At 42.4% G+C, this 18310-nt stretch overlaps 2 protein-coding genes across 2 annotated transcripts in view; one reads left to right on the forward strand and one right to left on the reverse strand.

Annotated features, from left to right (window-relative positions):
- Positions 1 to 18310, forward strand: part of PPM1E (protein phosphatase, Mg2+/Mn2+ dependent 1E) — a 110200-nt gene that overhangs the window by 84139 nt on the left and 7751 nt on the right. The window contains exon 2 of the mRNA XM_073315508.2: positions 12895 to 13013. Within this exon, the coding sequence (XP_073171609.1) occupies positions 12895 to 13013 (119 nt within the window). The remainder of the gene's footprint in view (positions 1 to 12894; positions 13014 to 18310) is intronic.
- Positions 7423 to 9156, reverse strand: LOC140899660 (uncharacterized). Its single transcript, XM_073315517.2, has 2 exons — positions 8573 to 9156; positions 7423 to 7991 (listed from the first exon to the last, which is right to left on the reverse strand). Exons 1-2 carry the CDS (start codon positions 8928 to 8930, stop codon positions 7453 to 7455), a joined length of 897 nt encoding a protein of 298 aa, XP_073171618.1. The 5' UTR covers positions 8931 to 9156; the 3' UTR covers positions 7423 to 7452.

The raw sequence follows: 18310 nt of genomic DNA on the forward strand, positions 1-18310 counted from the left end.
TTCTTCAGCACCAGTAATTCAGTCTGCCTTCTGTTCCTCTCCATCTACATGCTGCTCTGAAGGCTTTAGAGATTTTTCCATGTTACTTTTTCCAGTCAGTAAGCTGCAGTGTTTTTCCATTCAGCAAATATTTGCTCCTGTTATATTCTATGTTGCAGGACAGAGGGCCATTCTTAAATCTGCTTCTGGCAGAGCTACTATAGATGAGACTGTTGAGGTCCCCAACCTGTCAGCCTAAAGCTGGGTGCAGAGGTTCAGTCCAAACACAATATTTTTTAACCTGGGATGGAGGGAGTGTGTCTGCTAGAATAGTGGAAATCGTATTTTAGATGGGGTGGGGTGTATGTGTGATATTTTAGGTGGGCTTAGGGGTGTGTTATATGTGTTTGTAAAAGCGTGAGAGAGAAAGAAATCACACCTGGAAAATGGCTTGTTTTTAAACTATACTATACTATACTTACTTACATGCCTCTAGCTTCCATCCAGGATACATCACACGATCCATTGTCTATAGCCAAGCCCTATGATACAACCGCATTTGCTCTAATCCCTCAGAAGGAGACAAACACCTACAAGATCTCTATCAAGCATTCTTAAAACTTCAATACCCACCTTGGGAAGTGAGGAAACAGATTGACAGAGCGAGACGAGTACCCAGAAGTCATCTACTACAGGCAGGCCCAACAAGGAAAATAACAGAACACCACTGGCCATCACATATAGCCTCCAGCTAAAACCTTTCCAGTGTATCATCAATGATCTACAGCCTAGCCTGGAAAACGATCCCCCACTCTCACAGGCCTTGGTAAGTAGGCCAATCCTTACTTACAGACAGCCCCCTAATTTGAAGCAAATACTTACCAGCAACTACAAACCATGCCACAGAAACACTAACCCAGGAACCAATCCCTGTAACAAACCACGTTGCTTTCTCTGTCCCCATATCTACTCTAGTGACACCATCATAGGACCAGCCACACCATTAGGAGCTCATTCATGTGCATTCACCTGCACATCTACTAATGTGATATATGCCATCATGTGCCAGCAGTGCCCCTCTGCCATGTACATTGGCCAAACCGGACAGTCTGTACATAAAAGGATAAATGGACACAAATCAGACATCAGGAATGGTAATATACAAAAGCCAATAGGAGAACACTTCAATCTCCCTGGACATTCTATAACAGATTTAAAAGTAGCCATTCTTCAACAAAAAAAACTTCAAAAACAGACTTCAAAGAGAAACTGCAGAGCTACAATTCATTTGCAAACTTAACACCGTCAATTTGGGCTTGAATAGGGACTGGGAGTGGCTGGCTCACTACAAAAGCAATTTTCCTTCTCTTGGTATTGACATCTCCTCATCAATTATTGGGAGTGGACCGCATCTACCCCGACTGAACTGGCCTTCAACATTCGTTCTCCACTTGTAAAGTAACTCCCTTCTCTTCATGTGCCAATATATATATTATGCCTGCATCTGTAATTTTCATTCCATGCATCTGAAGAAGTGGGTTTTTTACCCATGAAAGCTTATGCCCAAATATATCTGTTAGTGTTTAAGGTGCCCAGATTCTTAGTTGTTTTTGCCGGCAATGTTGAAGCCTTGTATTATTCCCCACCATCCACCTCCAAAATTCCTAGAATCCAAAAGCAGCTTGCAAAGCTTGATTCCTGTGAAAGCAATTCTATTCTGATTTGCTACATTTAACTGACTCATTAGAATGTTTTCCTAGATCACAGCCCTTGTGGATGCTTTGTGAAGTAAGGGATGCAAAAGGTATCGATGTTACAAAACAAACAGGTTTCCTACGGTGAGCCTGATACACACACTGGTGCATCTTACTGCAGTTACTTAATACATTATTATCTAATGAGACATTTGGTGGTGCACCTCTTCACTTTTTGAGGTTCCCATTGCTTCTTACAGCATTAAAATCCTCCCAATGTACAGATAGCATTTTTTCTACTGCATTTACATTTGACAACTCAGCATCTTAAATGTCCTAACTAGAGTTTAAGGAATGAGACCAGACCATACAGAAGGGGAAAGCAAGTTATAACAGGATTTCATGCATTTTCAGACCTGAAAGAACTCTTCATAAACTACAGTCAGTTTCCCTTAATATTGCTAGAATGTGATGGTATGATCTGAAAGGTTAGGAAATACTGTTAACAGATACTATTATGACATGTCTGCACATACGTTATGGGTATTAAAAAACTAATCAGAAGTGGTGCAGTGTTTTGTGATGGTTGTATATTTTATCACTGTTTCCTACAACTGCCACTGCAAGGACAGATTCATCTTGAAATTTGAGTAGACAACTGTCTGTGAAGCCCACAGATAGCAGCTTCCTCATCTAGCACATTTTCAGCTCTCCCAAACAGATTTATCAAACATCTTTGCTATCTTAACACTGTCAGTTCAAATGACTTTGCACGGAGCTTTGGTTATGCAATCTTTCAAAAGATGCATTTGTTTTACTTCTGCCTCACTGTGGTAGCTCAAATCTAGCTCAGCATTTCCTTGCATCAGAAAAATATACTCCATTTCTTCAGGATCCCTCAGCTTAAACTAAGCATCAGAGCTTTCACCTGCTGTGAAAAGCCACAAGCTGGCACAGATCAGATCAGTGTGCTAACAAGAGGAAGCTACTGCTTTGTGAGTAAAGAGAGGAGAATCTACAGTGACATGGAAGCTGGGAATTACATTCTATTATTATGCTTGCAGTACACCAATAATCCTTTCAGGTTCTACAGCCTGCTTATCAGGATGCTCCTCCCTCTTCCCTTCTCTGAATGCTGTCTGAACCACTGAACCTTGGAGAGAAACAGAAAATCCTTGGCTGGTGCAGTGTGCCTATAGATGGCCTTTAAAACATATATTGAAAGGTTGGCTTTTGCAGCAGAGAGATGTGTAAATAGCAGGGGCTGCTCCCACACAAAAGAATTCCCTCTGCTCTGTCAGTACTGCCATTTGTGACAGAGGAGCCTACAATGATACTGGTTTACATACTTTTCCAAAGAGCTCCCAGACTCTGCAAGAGGCTCTGTCTGGGAGATACTGACTGGACATTGGAATGTTTTTCAAATATGCTTTGGGGACCTGTATGAATTTTGTACCTGTCATGCAAAAATACAGTTCCTGCAAATATCTTGCAACAGGCTACACTAATGCTAGAATTTTCACCAAATTGCATCCATGGTGTTGCATTATCTGTTGGTAAGGGCGCAGTTAGCTTGTTATTCCGATAAAACTTTTCACAGATACAATAAATCATTATAGTCCTCACAGGAGTACTCTGTATTTAGTCCATTTCAGCTCCTGTCCTTAGTCTTAGATTCCTGTACTTAATTACATGCAATACTTTAGGTTGCTTGGCCTGTGGTTTTATGGGTTCATTCTGTACCGTAGCAGACAGAGACGTTTTCAGATAACTTATGGGAGAACTAAAGCACAGATGATATTTTCTAATATTTCTATTAGCTCTACAGTGTATGGTGTGACTCACTGAACATTGTGATCTCTGAAGGCCACAAGAGTACCTTATCCCATTTTCTGCCTTATTTACATCAATAATGCCTAAGTCAGTTACGTTGGAAGATGATAGTACAAGGAGCCTCCTGAGACTGGTGTCACTTAATCTCCATATTTTGACTGGTGGTGAGGAAGGAGGAGGAGAGGACCCCCTTTGCTTGTAATGTTGTTATTCTTTCCTAGTCTTTTAATCAGCAATGCCATATCTGATGCTGTAGAAGCCACTTCCAGTTGGACTCAGCATTGCTGAGCTTAAAGTAAGAACTTGATCTTTTCTTACTCTCAGATGTTTTTCTTTGAGAAGCTTAAGTTTTCAGAAAACCTATTTATTTCAAATGTGATGAAAGGATGCAATTGGTTATGCCCATATGTTGGCTGTGCACATCAAAAAGACAAAATGTGCCTTGTGTGGCTTGCCACTTAAGTGTTTCTGGCGTGATGTTCAAGAGCAGGGAAAATAGAATAAAAAAGAAAATATGAAAGGTCCATAAATCTTGGCTAGATCGAAAATATCTTCCATTAGAATAACAATACTTTGCCCTTCAATAGTATCTTTATCTAGAAATCTCAAATTGCTTTACAAACATTTAATTAATCCTCCCACAATGCCAAAGAGATATATTATCATCCTCTATGGATGAGGAAATCGAAGGAGTGAGAGTTGACATGACTTGTCCAAGGTCACATGCTGAGTTATTGTCATGGCTAGGAATGAATAAACACAGGAATCCTAACTCCAGCCTTTGCTACACTGCTGGATCATACTCTGTTTCAATTTATTTGCCATAATTTGGTGATTGATAAAATTTGGCAAAATGTGTTTTTTGTTGCTGCTGCTGCTGTATTTTTTTCCAAACAGCCAGTGGATAATCCCCGGAGATGGAGGGAATCCTTTGGCACAGATGTGCAGTGCAAAGCAGCTGCACTGCAACCAAGAATCTAATGCATAATTTCTATTCCTGTTCTATGTACAGGGAGAGGTGAGGATAGACTAGGAGTATCTAGTGTGATGGAATGTTGTAATTCAAGTACTAGTCTTTGTGGATGATGATCTTCCTGAGTTAAGTGGTCCTGCAAGCTTTCTATTGAATGTTCATTGTTTGTGATTAAAAGCAAAGATACTGAACTTGATTTTGAACTCAGTTACACTGGGATAAATCCAGAGTAACACCACTGAAGTAAATGGTGTTATTCTGGACTTAACTGCAGTATAACTGAGTTCAAAATCTATTCCAAACAGGCATCCCCACCTCCGGTTTATTCTGTTATTCTCGACATTGTAGGGGAGAAGCAATCCAACTAAGGTGCATTACCAGAAGCAGCAGAAATGAAATTTCTGTTGTACTAATCAAGAACACACACACCTCCAACTTGTCACTTCACTGTTTGCAGTGCATAGTCCTAGGGTATATCTACACTACGAAATTAGGTGGAATGTATAGAAGTCTGTTTTGTAGAAAGCGTTTTTATACAGTCGATTGTGTGTGTCCCCACACAAATGCTCTAAGTGCATGTAGTCTACGGAGTGTGTCCACAGTACCGAGGCAACTGTCAACTTCTGGAGCGTTGCACTGTGGGTAGCTATCCCACAGTTCCTGCAGTTTCTGCCACCCATTTGAATTCCGGGTAGAAATCCCAGTGCCTGATGGGGCTAAAACATTGTCGCGGGTGGTTCTGGGTACATATTGTCAGGGCGCCGTTCCCTCCCTCCCTCCATGAAAGCAACAGCAGACAATTGTTTTGCGCCTTTTTTTCTTGAGTTACCTGTGCAGACGCCATACCACGGCAAGCATGGAGCCCGCTCAGCTCACTGTCACCATATGTCTCCTGGGTGCTGGCAGACGTGGTACTGCTTTGTTACACAGAAGCAGTTTATTGCCTTTTGGCAGCAAACAGTGCAGTATGACTGGAGCGGTTGTCGACTTAGTCCTGGGCGCTCTTTTAAGCGGGCACCTGGGCAAACATGGGAGTGACTCAGCCAGGTCATTTCCCTTGTTTTGTCTCATGGCGATTGAGTCCTACCGGCAGTGCACTGTCTTTTAATCTGCAGCTAGCAGAAGACGATGGCCAGTAGTCATACTGCATCGTCTTCTGCCGAGCACCCAGGAGATGATGATGGCTAGCGGTCGTACTGCACAGTCTGCTGCCAGCAAGATGTATAAAGACAGATGAAGTGGCTCAAAACGAGAAATAGACCAGATTTGTTTTGTATTCATTTTCTCCTCCCTTCCTCCCTCTGTGAAATCAACGGCCTGCTGAACCCAGTTTTGAGTTCTGTCCTTGAGGTTTTGAGCTCTATCCTTGAGGGGGCATTCAGTTTCTCGCAAAGCCACCCCCTTTGTTGATTTTAATTCCCTGTAAGCCAACCCCATAAGCCATGTCATCAGTCGCCCCTCCCTCTATCAGGGCAATGGCAGACAATCGTTCCGCGCCTTTTTTTCTGTGCAGACACCATACCACGGCAAACATGGAGCCCGCTCAGATCACTTTGGCAATTAGGAGCACATTAAACACCACACGCATTATCCAGCAGTATATGCAGTACCAGAACCTGGCAAAGCGAAACCAGGCGAGTAGGCGACGTCAGTGCGGTGATGAGAGTGATGAGGACATGGACACAGACTTCTCTCAAAGCACTGGCCCTGGCAATGTGGGCATCATGGTGCTAATGGGGCAGGCTCATGTGGTGGAACGCCGATTCTAGGCCCGGGAAACAAGCACAGACTGGTGGGACCGCATAGTGTTGCAGGTCTGGGACGATTCCCAGTGGCTGCACTTTCATGGAACTTTGTGACTTGCTTTCCCGTGCCCTGAGGCGCAAGAGTACCAAGATAAGAGCAGCCCTCACAGTTGAGAAGCGAGTGGCAATAGCCCTGTGGAAGCTTGCAACGCCAGACAGCTACCGGTCAGTTGGGAATCAATTTGGAGTGGGCAAATCTACTGTGGGGGCTGATGTGATGCAAGTAGCCAATGCAATCAACGATCTGCTGATATCAAGGATAGTGACCCTGGGAAATGTGCAGGTCATAGTGGATGGCTTTGCTGCAATCGGATTCCCTAACTGTGGTGGGGCCATAGACAGAACCCATATCCCTATCTTGGCACCAGAGCACCAAGCCGGCGAGTACATAAACCGCAAGGGGTACTTTTCAATAGTGCTGCAAGCACTGGTGGATCACAAGGGACGTTTCACCAACATCAACGTGGGATGGCTGGGAAAGGTACATGATGCTCGGATCTTCAGGAACTCTGGTCTGTTTCAGAAGCTGCAGGAAGGGACTTTATTCCCAGACCAGAAGATAACCGTTGGGGATGTTGAAATGTCTATAGTTATCCTTGGGGACCCAGCCTACCCCTTAATGCCATGGCTCATGAAGCCGTGCACAGGCAGCCTGGACAGTAGTCAGGAGCTGTTCAACTACAGGCTGAGCAAGTGCAGAATGGTGGTAGAATGTGCATTTGGACATTTGAAAGCGTGCTGGCGCAGTTTACTGACTCGGTTAGACCTCAGTGAAACCAATATTCCCACTGTTATTACTGCTTGCTGTGCGCTCCACAATATCTGTGAGAGTAAGGGGGAGACGTTTATGGCAGGGTGGGAGGTTGAGGCAAATCGCCTGGCTGCTGGTTATGCACAGCCAGACATCAGGGCGGTTAGAAGAGCACAGGAGGGCGTGGTGCACATCAGAGAAGCTTTGAAAACCAGTTTCATGACTGGCCAGGCTACGGTGTGAAAGTTCTGTTTGTTTCTCCTTGATGAAACCCCCTACCCCTTAGTTCATTCTACTTCCCTGTAAGCTAACCGCCCTCCCCTCCTCCCTTTGATCACCGCTTGCAGAGGCAGTAAAGTCATTGTTGCTTCACATTCATGCATTCTTTATTAATTCATCACACAAATAGGGGGATGACTACCAAGGTAGCCCAGGAGGGGTGGTGGAGGAGAGAAGCACCAGGAGGGGTGGTGTAGGAGGAAAGGACAAGGCCACACAGCACTTTAAAAGTTTAAAACTTATTGAATGCCAGCCTTCTGTTGCTTGGGCAATCGTTCTTGGGCGTCTGGGTGAGGAGGCTATGGAACTTGGGGAGGAGGGCAGTTGGTTACACAGGGGCTGTAGCGGCAGTCTGTGCTCCTGCTGCCTTTCCTGCAGCTCAACCATACCCTGGAGCATATTAATTTGATCCTCCAGCAGCCTCAGCATTGAATCCTGCCTCCTCTCATCACAGTGCCGCCACCTTTCAGCTTCAGCCTGCCACCTCTCCTCCTGGTCATTTTGTGCTTTCCTGAACTCTGACATTGTCTGCCTCCACGCATTCATCTGTGCTCTGTCAGTGTGGGGGGACAGCATGAACTCAGAGAACATTTCATCACGAGTGCCTTTTTTTCGCCTTCTGATCTTTGCTAGCCTCTGGGAAGGAGAAGATCCTGTGATCCTTGAAACACATGCAGCTGGTGGAGAGAAAAAAAAAGGGACAGTGGTATTTAAAAAGACACATTTTATAGAACAATGGGTATGCTCTTTCACGGTAAACCTTGCTGTTAACATTACATACATAGCACATGTGCTTTCATTCCAAGGTCGCATTTTGCCTCCCCCCAGCGTGTGGCTAGCTCCTTCCCCCTCCCCGTGGCTAACAGGGGGGAACATTTCTGTTCAGCCAAAGGCAAACAGCCCAGCAGGAATGGGCACCTCTGAATGTCCCCTTAAGAAAAGAACCCTATTTCAACCAGGTGACCATGAATGATATCACTCTCCTGAGGATAACACAGAGAGATAAAGAACGGATGTTGTTTGAATGCCAGCAAACAAACACTGCAATCCTTTGTTCTACAATGATTCCCAAGTATGTGCTACTGGCCTGGAGTGGTAAAGTGTCCCACCATGGTGGATAGAATAAGGCTGCCCTCCCCAGAAACCTTTTGCAAAGGCTTTGGGAGTATATCCAGGACAGCCACGAATGCCAGGGCAAATTAATCATTAAACATGCTTGCTTTTAAACCATGTATAGTATTTTAAAAGGTACACTTACCAGAGGTCCCTTCTCCGCCTGCCGGGTCTGGGAGGCAGCTTTGGGTGGGTTCGGGGGGTACTGGCTCCAGGTCCAGGGTGAGAAACAGTTCTTGGCTGTCAGGAAAACCGGTTTCTCTGCTTGCTTGCTGTGAGCTATCTACAACCTCATCATCATCATCTTCATCCCCAAAACCTACTTCCGTGTTGCCTCCATCTCCATTGAAGGAGTCAGACAACACTGCTGGGGTAGTGGTGGCTGAACCCCCTAAAATGGCATGCAGCTCATCATCGAAGCAGCATGTTTTGGGTTCTGACCCGGAGCAGCCATTCTCCTCTCTGGTTTTCTGGTAGGCTTGCCTCAGCTCCTTAAGTTTCATGTGGCACTACTTCGGGTCCCTGTTATGGCCTCTGTCCTTCATGCCCTGGGAGATTTTGACAAAGGTTTTGGCATTTCGAAAACTTGAATGTAGTTCTGATAGCATGGATTCCTCTCCCCACATAGCAATCAGATCCCGTACCTCCCGTTCGGTCCATGCTGAAGCTCTTTTGCGATTCTGGGACTCCATCATGGTCACCTCTGCTGATGAGCTCTGCATGGTCACCTGCAGCTTGCCACGCTGGCCCAACAGGAAATTGAAATTCAAAAGTTCGCGGTTCTTTTCCTGTCTACCTGGCCAGTGTATCTGAGTTGAGAGTGCTGTCCAAGCGGTCACAATGGAGCACTCTGGGATAACTCCCGGAGGCCAGTACCGTGTAATTGTGTCCACAGTACCCCAAATTGGACCCAGCAAGGCCGATTTCAGCGCTAATCCCCTTGTCAGGGGTGGAGTAAGGAAATAGATTTTAAGAGCCCTTTAAGTAAAAAAAAAAAAAAAAAAAAGGGCTTCGTCGTGTGGACGGGTGCAGGGTTAAATCGATTTAACGCTGCTAAATTCGACCTCAACTCCTAGTGTAGACCAGGGCCTAGAAAGGCTCCATAAGAAGCTTTGTGATGTACAAATGTCAGTCAATTAATTCTGTGGCAGTCTGCTGTTACCTTTAGAACAGAGAATAACCAGCCGTACAAAGGCAAGCTGTTCTCAGACTGGTTTTCTCCATCTTGTCCATCAGAATTAATAAACAAGTCAGTCTAAGCTCTGTGATGCCTTTGATACAGTACAGTGTTAGTCTGCCTTACCCATTTTTAGGTAAGAATTTTGTATTAGATTTAGAACACAGATAAATGAGGGGAAATGTTTGGAAATTCATCACTCCAGTGCTATCGGCAAGGAGCAGAGGTGTGTGGTAAGCAAGTATCATTATAGTATGTGGGCTGAGTTAAGCCTACTTCAGACTGTTTCTCTCAAACTTAATTGATGGAGGCTGCCCACATTCAAGCTTGCTTATTACCTTAGCAGAGTTATCCCAAGATTGTTGAAATGCAACTCTGGGTGTTGTACAGACACCCACGCTGCCAAAGAATCAGGAAGGATGTACTTAAAAAACCTCTAATTTGTCTAATAACACATTTAGTGGCTTTTGTGTAGGTTTGGCATTGTAATAGAATTGTATGCCTTGTTTAGATAAAGAGCTCCAGTTCGCGACTGCAGGTATCACATTTGTATTGTGTGGGGACATGTAGCTAGCTACTGGCAAGCTGGCTGGTAAAGGCTCTGACCAGTCACCTACCTCTATGCATTCTAATATACCTCACTTCTTATAACATGCCATTGCAGAGTAAAATAATAAAACCAATTATTTATGTGTGAATGCTAATGACAGGGTGTTTATTTTCCCCTTACATGGAGTCCCCATTGGAACAAGATTCCTACTGTATTTTTGCCCTAACTTTTTATGTCCTTGAGGATCTTAATTGTACCTGCCATCTTCTTAACAGGACTCTCCATCTGATGTCCATCAGTGCTGCTCCTTAACTGTCCAGAGGAATTGTTTGTGAGTGATGGGAAGCACACTCCTTTTGCAAGAAGTGTGCTTTCTCCATAGCTCTCCCAAATTGGTACTGCAGGGAGGAAGTTGGGAAACCAACTCATATTCCATGCATAGTACCATAGGTTATGATGTTCCTCTGTAAAGTGAGCTCTGTCTGAGAAATTTGTTGTGTTTAGAAACACATGTACAACATAAGCTTTCCTGCTTTTGCTGAGGTTTGTGTAGGCTCTGCCTAGGCAAAATTATGTTTGAACATTTCTGCTGCATACTGTCTTCAGATAGAGATTCTAACATTGTTGCTGGCTCTGATTACATAATTATTTGTAATTCTTTTAGTTCAGGAGTCGTCATATTCTTGTTTCTCTTGTAACATGAAAACTGCATAAAATATCACTGGTAACCTACAATGCTTTTCAGATGTGTAGGAATTAATAATAGAAATGACAAAAACCATCCCTCATGATCTAAAGACAAACAAGGCTATCTGGAGAATGAACTTCTACATGCACTGGAAATAAAGGAAGTTACAGAGCTTTTCCTTCTTGCTGATTACTGTACCTTTCCAAAAGGTATTGCTGTATATAAATGGGATCGGAGTTCTTCTCTTGTGCTGGGAAGATCCAGCCCTAAGATAGTTAATGTTCCCATGTAGTCATGCTTCATTAGCGTACATATTGCTGAGGTTTGGAGTAGAATGTATGAGTAGAATGCTCAACTGCTAATTCAAGGAGTGACTCTTATTGATCTTGTAACTTCAGAATAGCTGGGGCTTTGAGTAACTTGGGAGACAGAATGTGCCTCTTGACAAAGTATCTTTGGGAAAAACTGGTATTTATTTCTAATCCTATGTTTAAGTAACTTTATGTAAACATTAAATACTATTTATTAAAACAGATGGAAGATTTAGCTTTGTGCAAATCTCATATCTTATTCTAAATCTACCGTTTGTAATGGTGTTCATTGTCAAATATGGTATTGGAAAGCACTGTGCTAAAGTGGATTTTCAAAGAGACTGAGCAAAATGGGTTTGACTGAAGTCTTTTGTGGAATTCAGTCTACATTAATTATGCTACCATTGTGTCAATTTAGAACAGCATTGGTTTTCTTTGGTTGGCAGCAATCCAAATGTGAGTACATGGGAGTACTGCTTTATGCATCTCAGATCTCAAGAGACACGTCTATCAAAATCCATATTTGGTGCATAGGATAGAAACGAGGTATGGCCAGCTCATCCCTGAGTCCATCTCGTCCAATTTCGTGTCTCCGACAGTGGTCAGTATCAGATGCTTCAGAGAAAGGTGTAAGAAACTCTGTAGTAGACAATGATGGGATAGTTTGCCCATAGGAGAAGTTTCTCTCTATCCCTTCTCAGTTAAGAGATTAGTTTTCTAATTCTCTGTGGTTCTATTTAGGTAGTTTCAGGCAATGGGCAATTATGATTTTGAAAAGAATATGTTTGCAAATCTGAATTTTATTTTAGTTGAAACTAGGAGATTATGCTCAAAATCAGAACCATGAGGAACGCCTCATGCTTGGATTTCTCAGGTCTGGGTGGGTGACATTTCTGGATTGACATTGCCCATCTGTCTGATTACTAGTCAGATAATTCCCTCAACCCTTTGACTGAACATACAGAAAATGTTTTATGATGAAAAGAGAAATATCTCCATAGACAGAGGTTAAGGCTTTGTCCACACAGGACAAGGATTAAGGAATTGTACTTAAACATATGATGCCAGCTAAAACTGCTTCTAACATAGTTCAGCCAGTCATTTTGGATGAGACAAACTGTGGTAGAATCAAATTCAATAGATATATTTTAACCTAGCCTATGTAGTGAGGAATCTAGACAACAACTCATTTTTAAACAAGTGAGGCCTGGTCCCTGCTGGCTATTAAAGATGTGTTTAAAAACTGATTTAGCTAGCCGTGCAAATGTTACCCCTACTGTTTAACAGGAGCAACTGGAGGTCTCCGTTTGCAGTTTCCAAACTCCCTGCCCTTTGAGAATTTGAATCAAGAGCAGAGACTGAGAAACTAGACAGCATGGGTTTCAGCTCAGGTTTGTAAATGCAAATAGAGTAAATTTAGTGTGTGTGATTTATAAGCTCTGCATGTGTGCACAGAGCCCCAGTTTTGAAGAGTAAATTAAAGGTGCAAAATGAGGCACAAAGGCTTTTAAGAAGGGCCCTTGGAAGTGAAATTTAAGCCTACTAAAATCCACAGAAGGGTCCTGCTGCAGAAGTGCAATGCTACCTATCAAAAAAGAATCTGCTGTACGCTCACAAATCTCGGACAACCTTCAAATGTAGGTGTTACTTTACAAATGGAAGCGTTGTTCTGCATTATGCTGTTGCCAGTTACCTTGTGAAATCAGTTTGAAAATATCTCTCTCGTGATTTTCTTTTTCAGTAATTGCCCTTCATTTTTGGCTGCTGCTTTAGCCAGAGCAACATCAGATGAAGTCCTTCAGGGTGATCTTTCAGTGCACTACTTACCAAAGCATGTGGATAGTACAGAAGGCATCATACGTAAGTGCATATATGTGTTATAGCATACTTTATTTTGATACAATCTTTTATGCAAACTGTGTCCCAGCAAACTTTGCAGAGCAAAACAGTACAATTTCAGAGAGAATTTGTAGATTTTTTTTAAGGCCAGAAGGCAGAGACTACCCATACCAGCCACTAATTGCGGGGCAGAGTGAGAGCAGTGGCTTCAGCAGATGTTACTGAGCATGCTCAATACAAGCCAAGCAGCAATTCTGGGGGGAGGGGGCATATGTCCTCAGTCAGAAGGGACCATTGTGATCCCCTGCATATTATAGGCCATAGGACTTTCCTGAATTAATTCCTACGTCAAGTTCAATAGCTGTGTTCACTAGAGCATATCTCATCTCACCAGAGAAACAACCAGTCTTGATGTAAAAATTTCCAGTAATGGAGAATCCACCACAGTCCCTTTCTAAGTTGTTCCAATGGTTAATTACCCTCACTGTTAAAAATTTGAACCTTATTTCCAGTCTGAATTTGTCTTGCTTCCAGCCACTAGATCATCTTAGACCTTTGTCTGCTAGATTGAGGAACTCTCTGTTATAAAACGTCTGTTCTCCAAGTAGGTACAGTATATATAGACTGTGATCAAGCTACTCCTTAATCTTCTCTTTGATAAGGAAATAAATTGAGCTCCTTGAGTCCCTTGCTATAAGGCATGTTTTCCAGTCCTTTAATGAGTCTTGTGGCTCTTCTCCGAATCCTCTCCGATTTTTCAACATCCTTCTTGAAGTGTGGATACCACAACTAGCTACAGTATTGCAGGAGCAGTCATACCAGTGCCGAACGCAGAGGTAATATAACCTCTCTACTCGTATTCAATATTCCCATAGCAGAGGGAGAAAACATTTAGGGGCATAAAAGGAGGAAAGAAATGTTTTTACATGAGATTTTAAGAGATGGAGTCCCTGAGACAGAGGAAAGTTGTCCCTGACACAAGGAGTTGTAGAAGAGAAGGCTCTCGCACCACCAGAGGTGAGATGATGGGAAGGGACAAAGGAGACCAATTCTATACAAACAGACATATGGAGGGCAGTAGAGGGGAAGAGGTACATATTTAGCATCAGAATGTTCCTTTTTCTGTTTTCATGTTACCACAATCACAATTCTAAAAGCAAAATGTGAGCAAAGGGTATTAAAAAGTGAATTGCAAAGCTTTAAATTAAACACTTTAAGATTGCAAATGAGTATCAGGATCTAATTACAGACTTTACAATTACAAATAAATTTTTAAACAACCTATCTGAAAAATCTACTGCCATCAGAAACAGCTCCTCTCTGTATGCTTCTAGATGGGGGGGAAAAAGCTGAAATCAGGTGTTTGGCTGCTTTTCAAATACGTTGTTTTATAATATGAACTGTTAAGTCTTCACATATGCAATAGACCCTACACATACGTAGACACATAACAGACACTGTATTATCTATATTGTGTTACCCCAGAAAATTTCACAGGCTGCTCAGACATTGGAGTGGCTACCACTGTATTTGCTTGAGGTGAAATTAGTTTGGATGCAGATCTCTCACACAGCATCTGTGTCACTACTTAAGTTCTGCAGTGAGAGGCTCTTGTCAGAAGAAGGAATTAGATTGAGTGGCCATGCAAGTGAGGGGTGTCTATACCCTCCTGTGTGCTTCAGAAAGGGTCTTCATTCCAGCCTCTAGTAGCCTAGGGTTGGATTCAGTTCCCTGAATTTCTTGTCTGAGCACATATTAGCAGGGTGAAATCCATCTGCCTTAAGCCAGCTTTGTGTGGGAAGGAATGAATTTCACTCTGAATGATTTCAGCTGGTAATTATTTTTACAAAAGCTTTGCAATGTCTTGGGTTTCAGTGACTGTCATGTAAAAAATACTTAATGTTAAAAACAAAAGGAATTTTCCTTTTCTCTGTTTGTACTTATTGTATAGCAAGACTTTCCCATCAGTCTGGTCAAGGCCACAAGTTCTAACTCACTCAGGATTCTGCTGACTACATTTCCTTGGAGAGCTCTCTGGGATGCTAATTAAGATGGATAACATTCCACAGAATGAGTTGACCGGAGTCCTTCATTTGGTGTGGAAACCATATATTCAGCAACCCTTATTATTCCTCTCTCCCTCCTACTTTTGATAAAAAGCTATAAATAGCACTGTGGGAAAATAAAAGCTTTAGCATTCCAGCCTCTAAAGGGGAAGTTTCTGGTCTGATTCTTAGAGGCCTCCACAAACCTGAGGAACCTGGGCAATGGGCTCTGGGCTTTGCTGTTTGTAGGTGTTGCTGCGTCTCACCCTGAGCAGGCGACTGGCATAGATTTGTCATTGTTCTGGCTGAGCAGCCCTCATTATTTCCAAATTGAAATCTCTTAGACTCTCATAAATATTTGACAGTCTCCAAGGAAATTTTGACATTTTTCAAACTAAGCCTCCACACACAATATCTAAGGAAGCTGATGTTTTAAATGAAAACATCTGTAGGTGTGTGTTAAAATGTATTTAAACCTGTAATACAAAGAAGCAATCATACATTGTGATATGTACCTTGGTGTAGCAGTTAGCCAGATGAAACCAGGGACTCCACGCAGGACCATATCTGAATGATGTGGTCGTATGTAGATAAGTGAGGTTTAAATACATCTTAAATGCAAATTAAAGAATAAGAAATGTGAAGAAAGAGAAATATAAGCTGGTGTCCTGGACCCAAAGCAAAGTGATGAGTTGATTTACGGTTAATGTAAGATTAAGCAATTCCACCTCACATAATACACTAAAAATCATGGTTTTGCAAACACATGACTAAGTCAAGGAATGAGGGGTTGGTGTGTTGAATAAAAATATTAGTTGGAGCAATTCATAGAACTGAAAGAGCTTTCATTGCAAAAGATCAGATACTAATTTGTGACTAATATTCTTATACTTAGGAAACCTGGGATAGTTACTTAGAAGAATTTAGTGACTGACTGCTTTCCTGTGCCTGATCCTAACTAGTGTTCATGTGGGGAGGCCATTACACTTTGAGAGAAACAGAGGAAGCCCTGAACGATCTATGACACAGTTGTTTGAGAATGGATTCCTGTTGTAACCTGAAATTTTGACCTGAGTTTATATCATACTGCTGACTTTAAAGCTGCTCAGATTAGTTCAGGACTAAAGAACAAGATGGATTGTAACCTTGTGCTTCTGATGTCTACCTCTGCATCAGTCTATACTGGGAAGGCTTTTGTTTTAGAGGTCCACCAAACTTGCTGCTCTATATAATGCAAAAAGTAGAAGGACTTGATATTTGCCCAAATTTGTCTCCTCACCTCAGTTTCTCCTCAGGAGGCACATTTGGTTCTGCTGGGTGACAGTGGATGATGGAATCTGTGGAGTCCTCTGCTATTCAAGTTTTGTAAAAGGAGTCAGAGGGGTGCATGTGGAAGGCAACCTTTTGATCAGAGGTTTGATGCAGGGAGGATCCTTACCTTAAAAGAAAAAAGGTATAATTGAACCCACTGATGTATGAAAGTAAGAGTGTGGAATTAGCATATTCAAAGTCAAGTATCAGGGGGTAGCCATGTTAGTCTGTATCCACAAAAACAACAAGGAGTCTGGTGGCACCTTAAAGACTAACGGATATATTTGAGCATAAGCTTTTGTGGGTAAAAACCTCTCTTCTTCAGATCACATCAGTGTTTTGGGGATTAGATAATAGTGGTTCAGCACTTAGAAAATGTTCAATATTATATAAGTACCGTTTGCAGTGTTGTTGTAGCCATGTTGGTCACTGGATATTAGAGAGACGAGGTGGGTGAGGTGAGGTGATTTTTTATTGGACCAACTTCTGTTGGTGAAAGAGACAAGCTTTTGATTTTACACAGAGCTCTCCTTCAGTTTAGAAGAGCTCTGTGTAAAGTTAATTTCTCACCCAACAGATGTAGGTGCAATAAAAGATATTAACTTGTCTGTCTAATGTAAGTGATGGGTATTACTAAAACTGCTGAACAAAGATAGAGACCTAGCTTAAAGCATTTATTAATAGAAGGACCTTTGAGACCTGTGGATGAAAAGTGCTGTGGAAATGTAAATATCACTTCAGAAATTGTACTTTTCTTTCCATACACATTGATGAAGCACTGCCATTGATTATTTGGCTGTCACTAGAAATGATTTGTATGAAATAAATGGGAATCTCTCCTCCATCTGCTGCAGTGAGTCAGGCCTGATATCGACAGTGAGTGAGAGACTGGAGAGTTTAGAAATTGACACAAATTTGCCTTTCCAACCCCCCAGTCTCCTTTGCAAAGATAACCAATCAACCAAGATTAGGGACAAAAATGTCTGACCTGGGTTTCCTCCGAGCAGTGGCGCAATTAAACTGTACTTCCAACACTGAAGATTCTTGGAGAAGCATTGAGGTAGCAGCAGGAGGGAGATGAAATTCCACATGATTCAGCCACGATGACAGCTGACGCAGCTCCAGCTCAGCACCACAACATTAACGATTGAGTAATTTACAGCTGTGAGGGGGTGGATCAGCCACTGTGGGCCTCTCTCCTTTTTTTAATCTCAAACAGCAATTATTGACGCTGCTGCCACTGTGCACACACCTCATAGGGGGAGAGTATTTAATCTCTCAGCACAGCAAATCATTTCTCTCCATTCATCCTTCAGAAGCATTTTTGAATTGTAATGAACAGGTGACATTAAAATCAACAGGTTTTCTCTCTTAAACATGCCCATGGGAAAGAGTGGATGATGAAATCTGTGGATGTAGTTCCCTGACTGAAGAAGATATGATTTGGATGGTTCAGGCAGTATTTGTGTTCTTGTTTCACATGTTGCCCAGCAGTGACATTGCTGACAGCACTGAGGAGGATATTCCTTTCTCAGCCTTGCTATATATTATTTAGCTGGACATGGGAGAACCAACTCTCATGGTCTAGTGGCTGAAGCCTTGGAGGTATCCAGGGTCTTCCCTGATGCTCTGTCTTCTGTTTCTGCTTGAACATATAACAATACTTACACAGAATAACAAAAATCTGAAAGATCTCTAAGTAATTAAACCTGGGGAAACTGAGGCTCAGTTTTCCATATATGAAATTAGAATAAATTACTTACCCATGGTGGCACAGTGAAAAATAAGCAGAGCTAGAAATAGATCCCAGGAGTCTTGCTTGCTACATTTTTCCTAACTCTACCAGTGACTGTTAATTAGGCCATCATTAGAAGGTGCTGCTTATTGATACTGACACTGTTTCTGTGAAATCAGATGTGGAATGGTTCCCATCCTTCCTTTTCCCCCTTTGGATATGGTACT

The sequence above is a fragment of the Lepidochelys kempii genome, chromosome 17 (assembly GCF_965140285.1).
Source record: "Lepidochelys kempii isolate rLepKem1 chromosome 17, rLepKem1.hap1, whole genome shotgun sequence".
In the NCBI taxonomy this organism is placed as follows: domain Eukaryota; kingdom Metazoa; phylum Chordata; order Testudines; family Cheloniidae; genus Lepidochelys; species Lepidochelys kempii.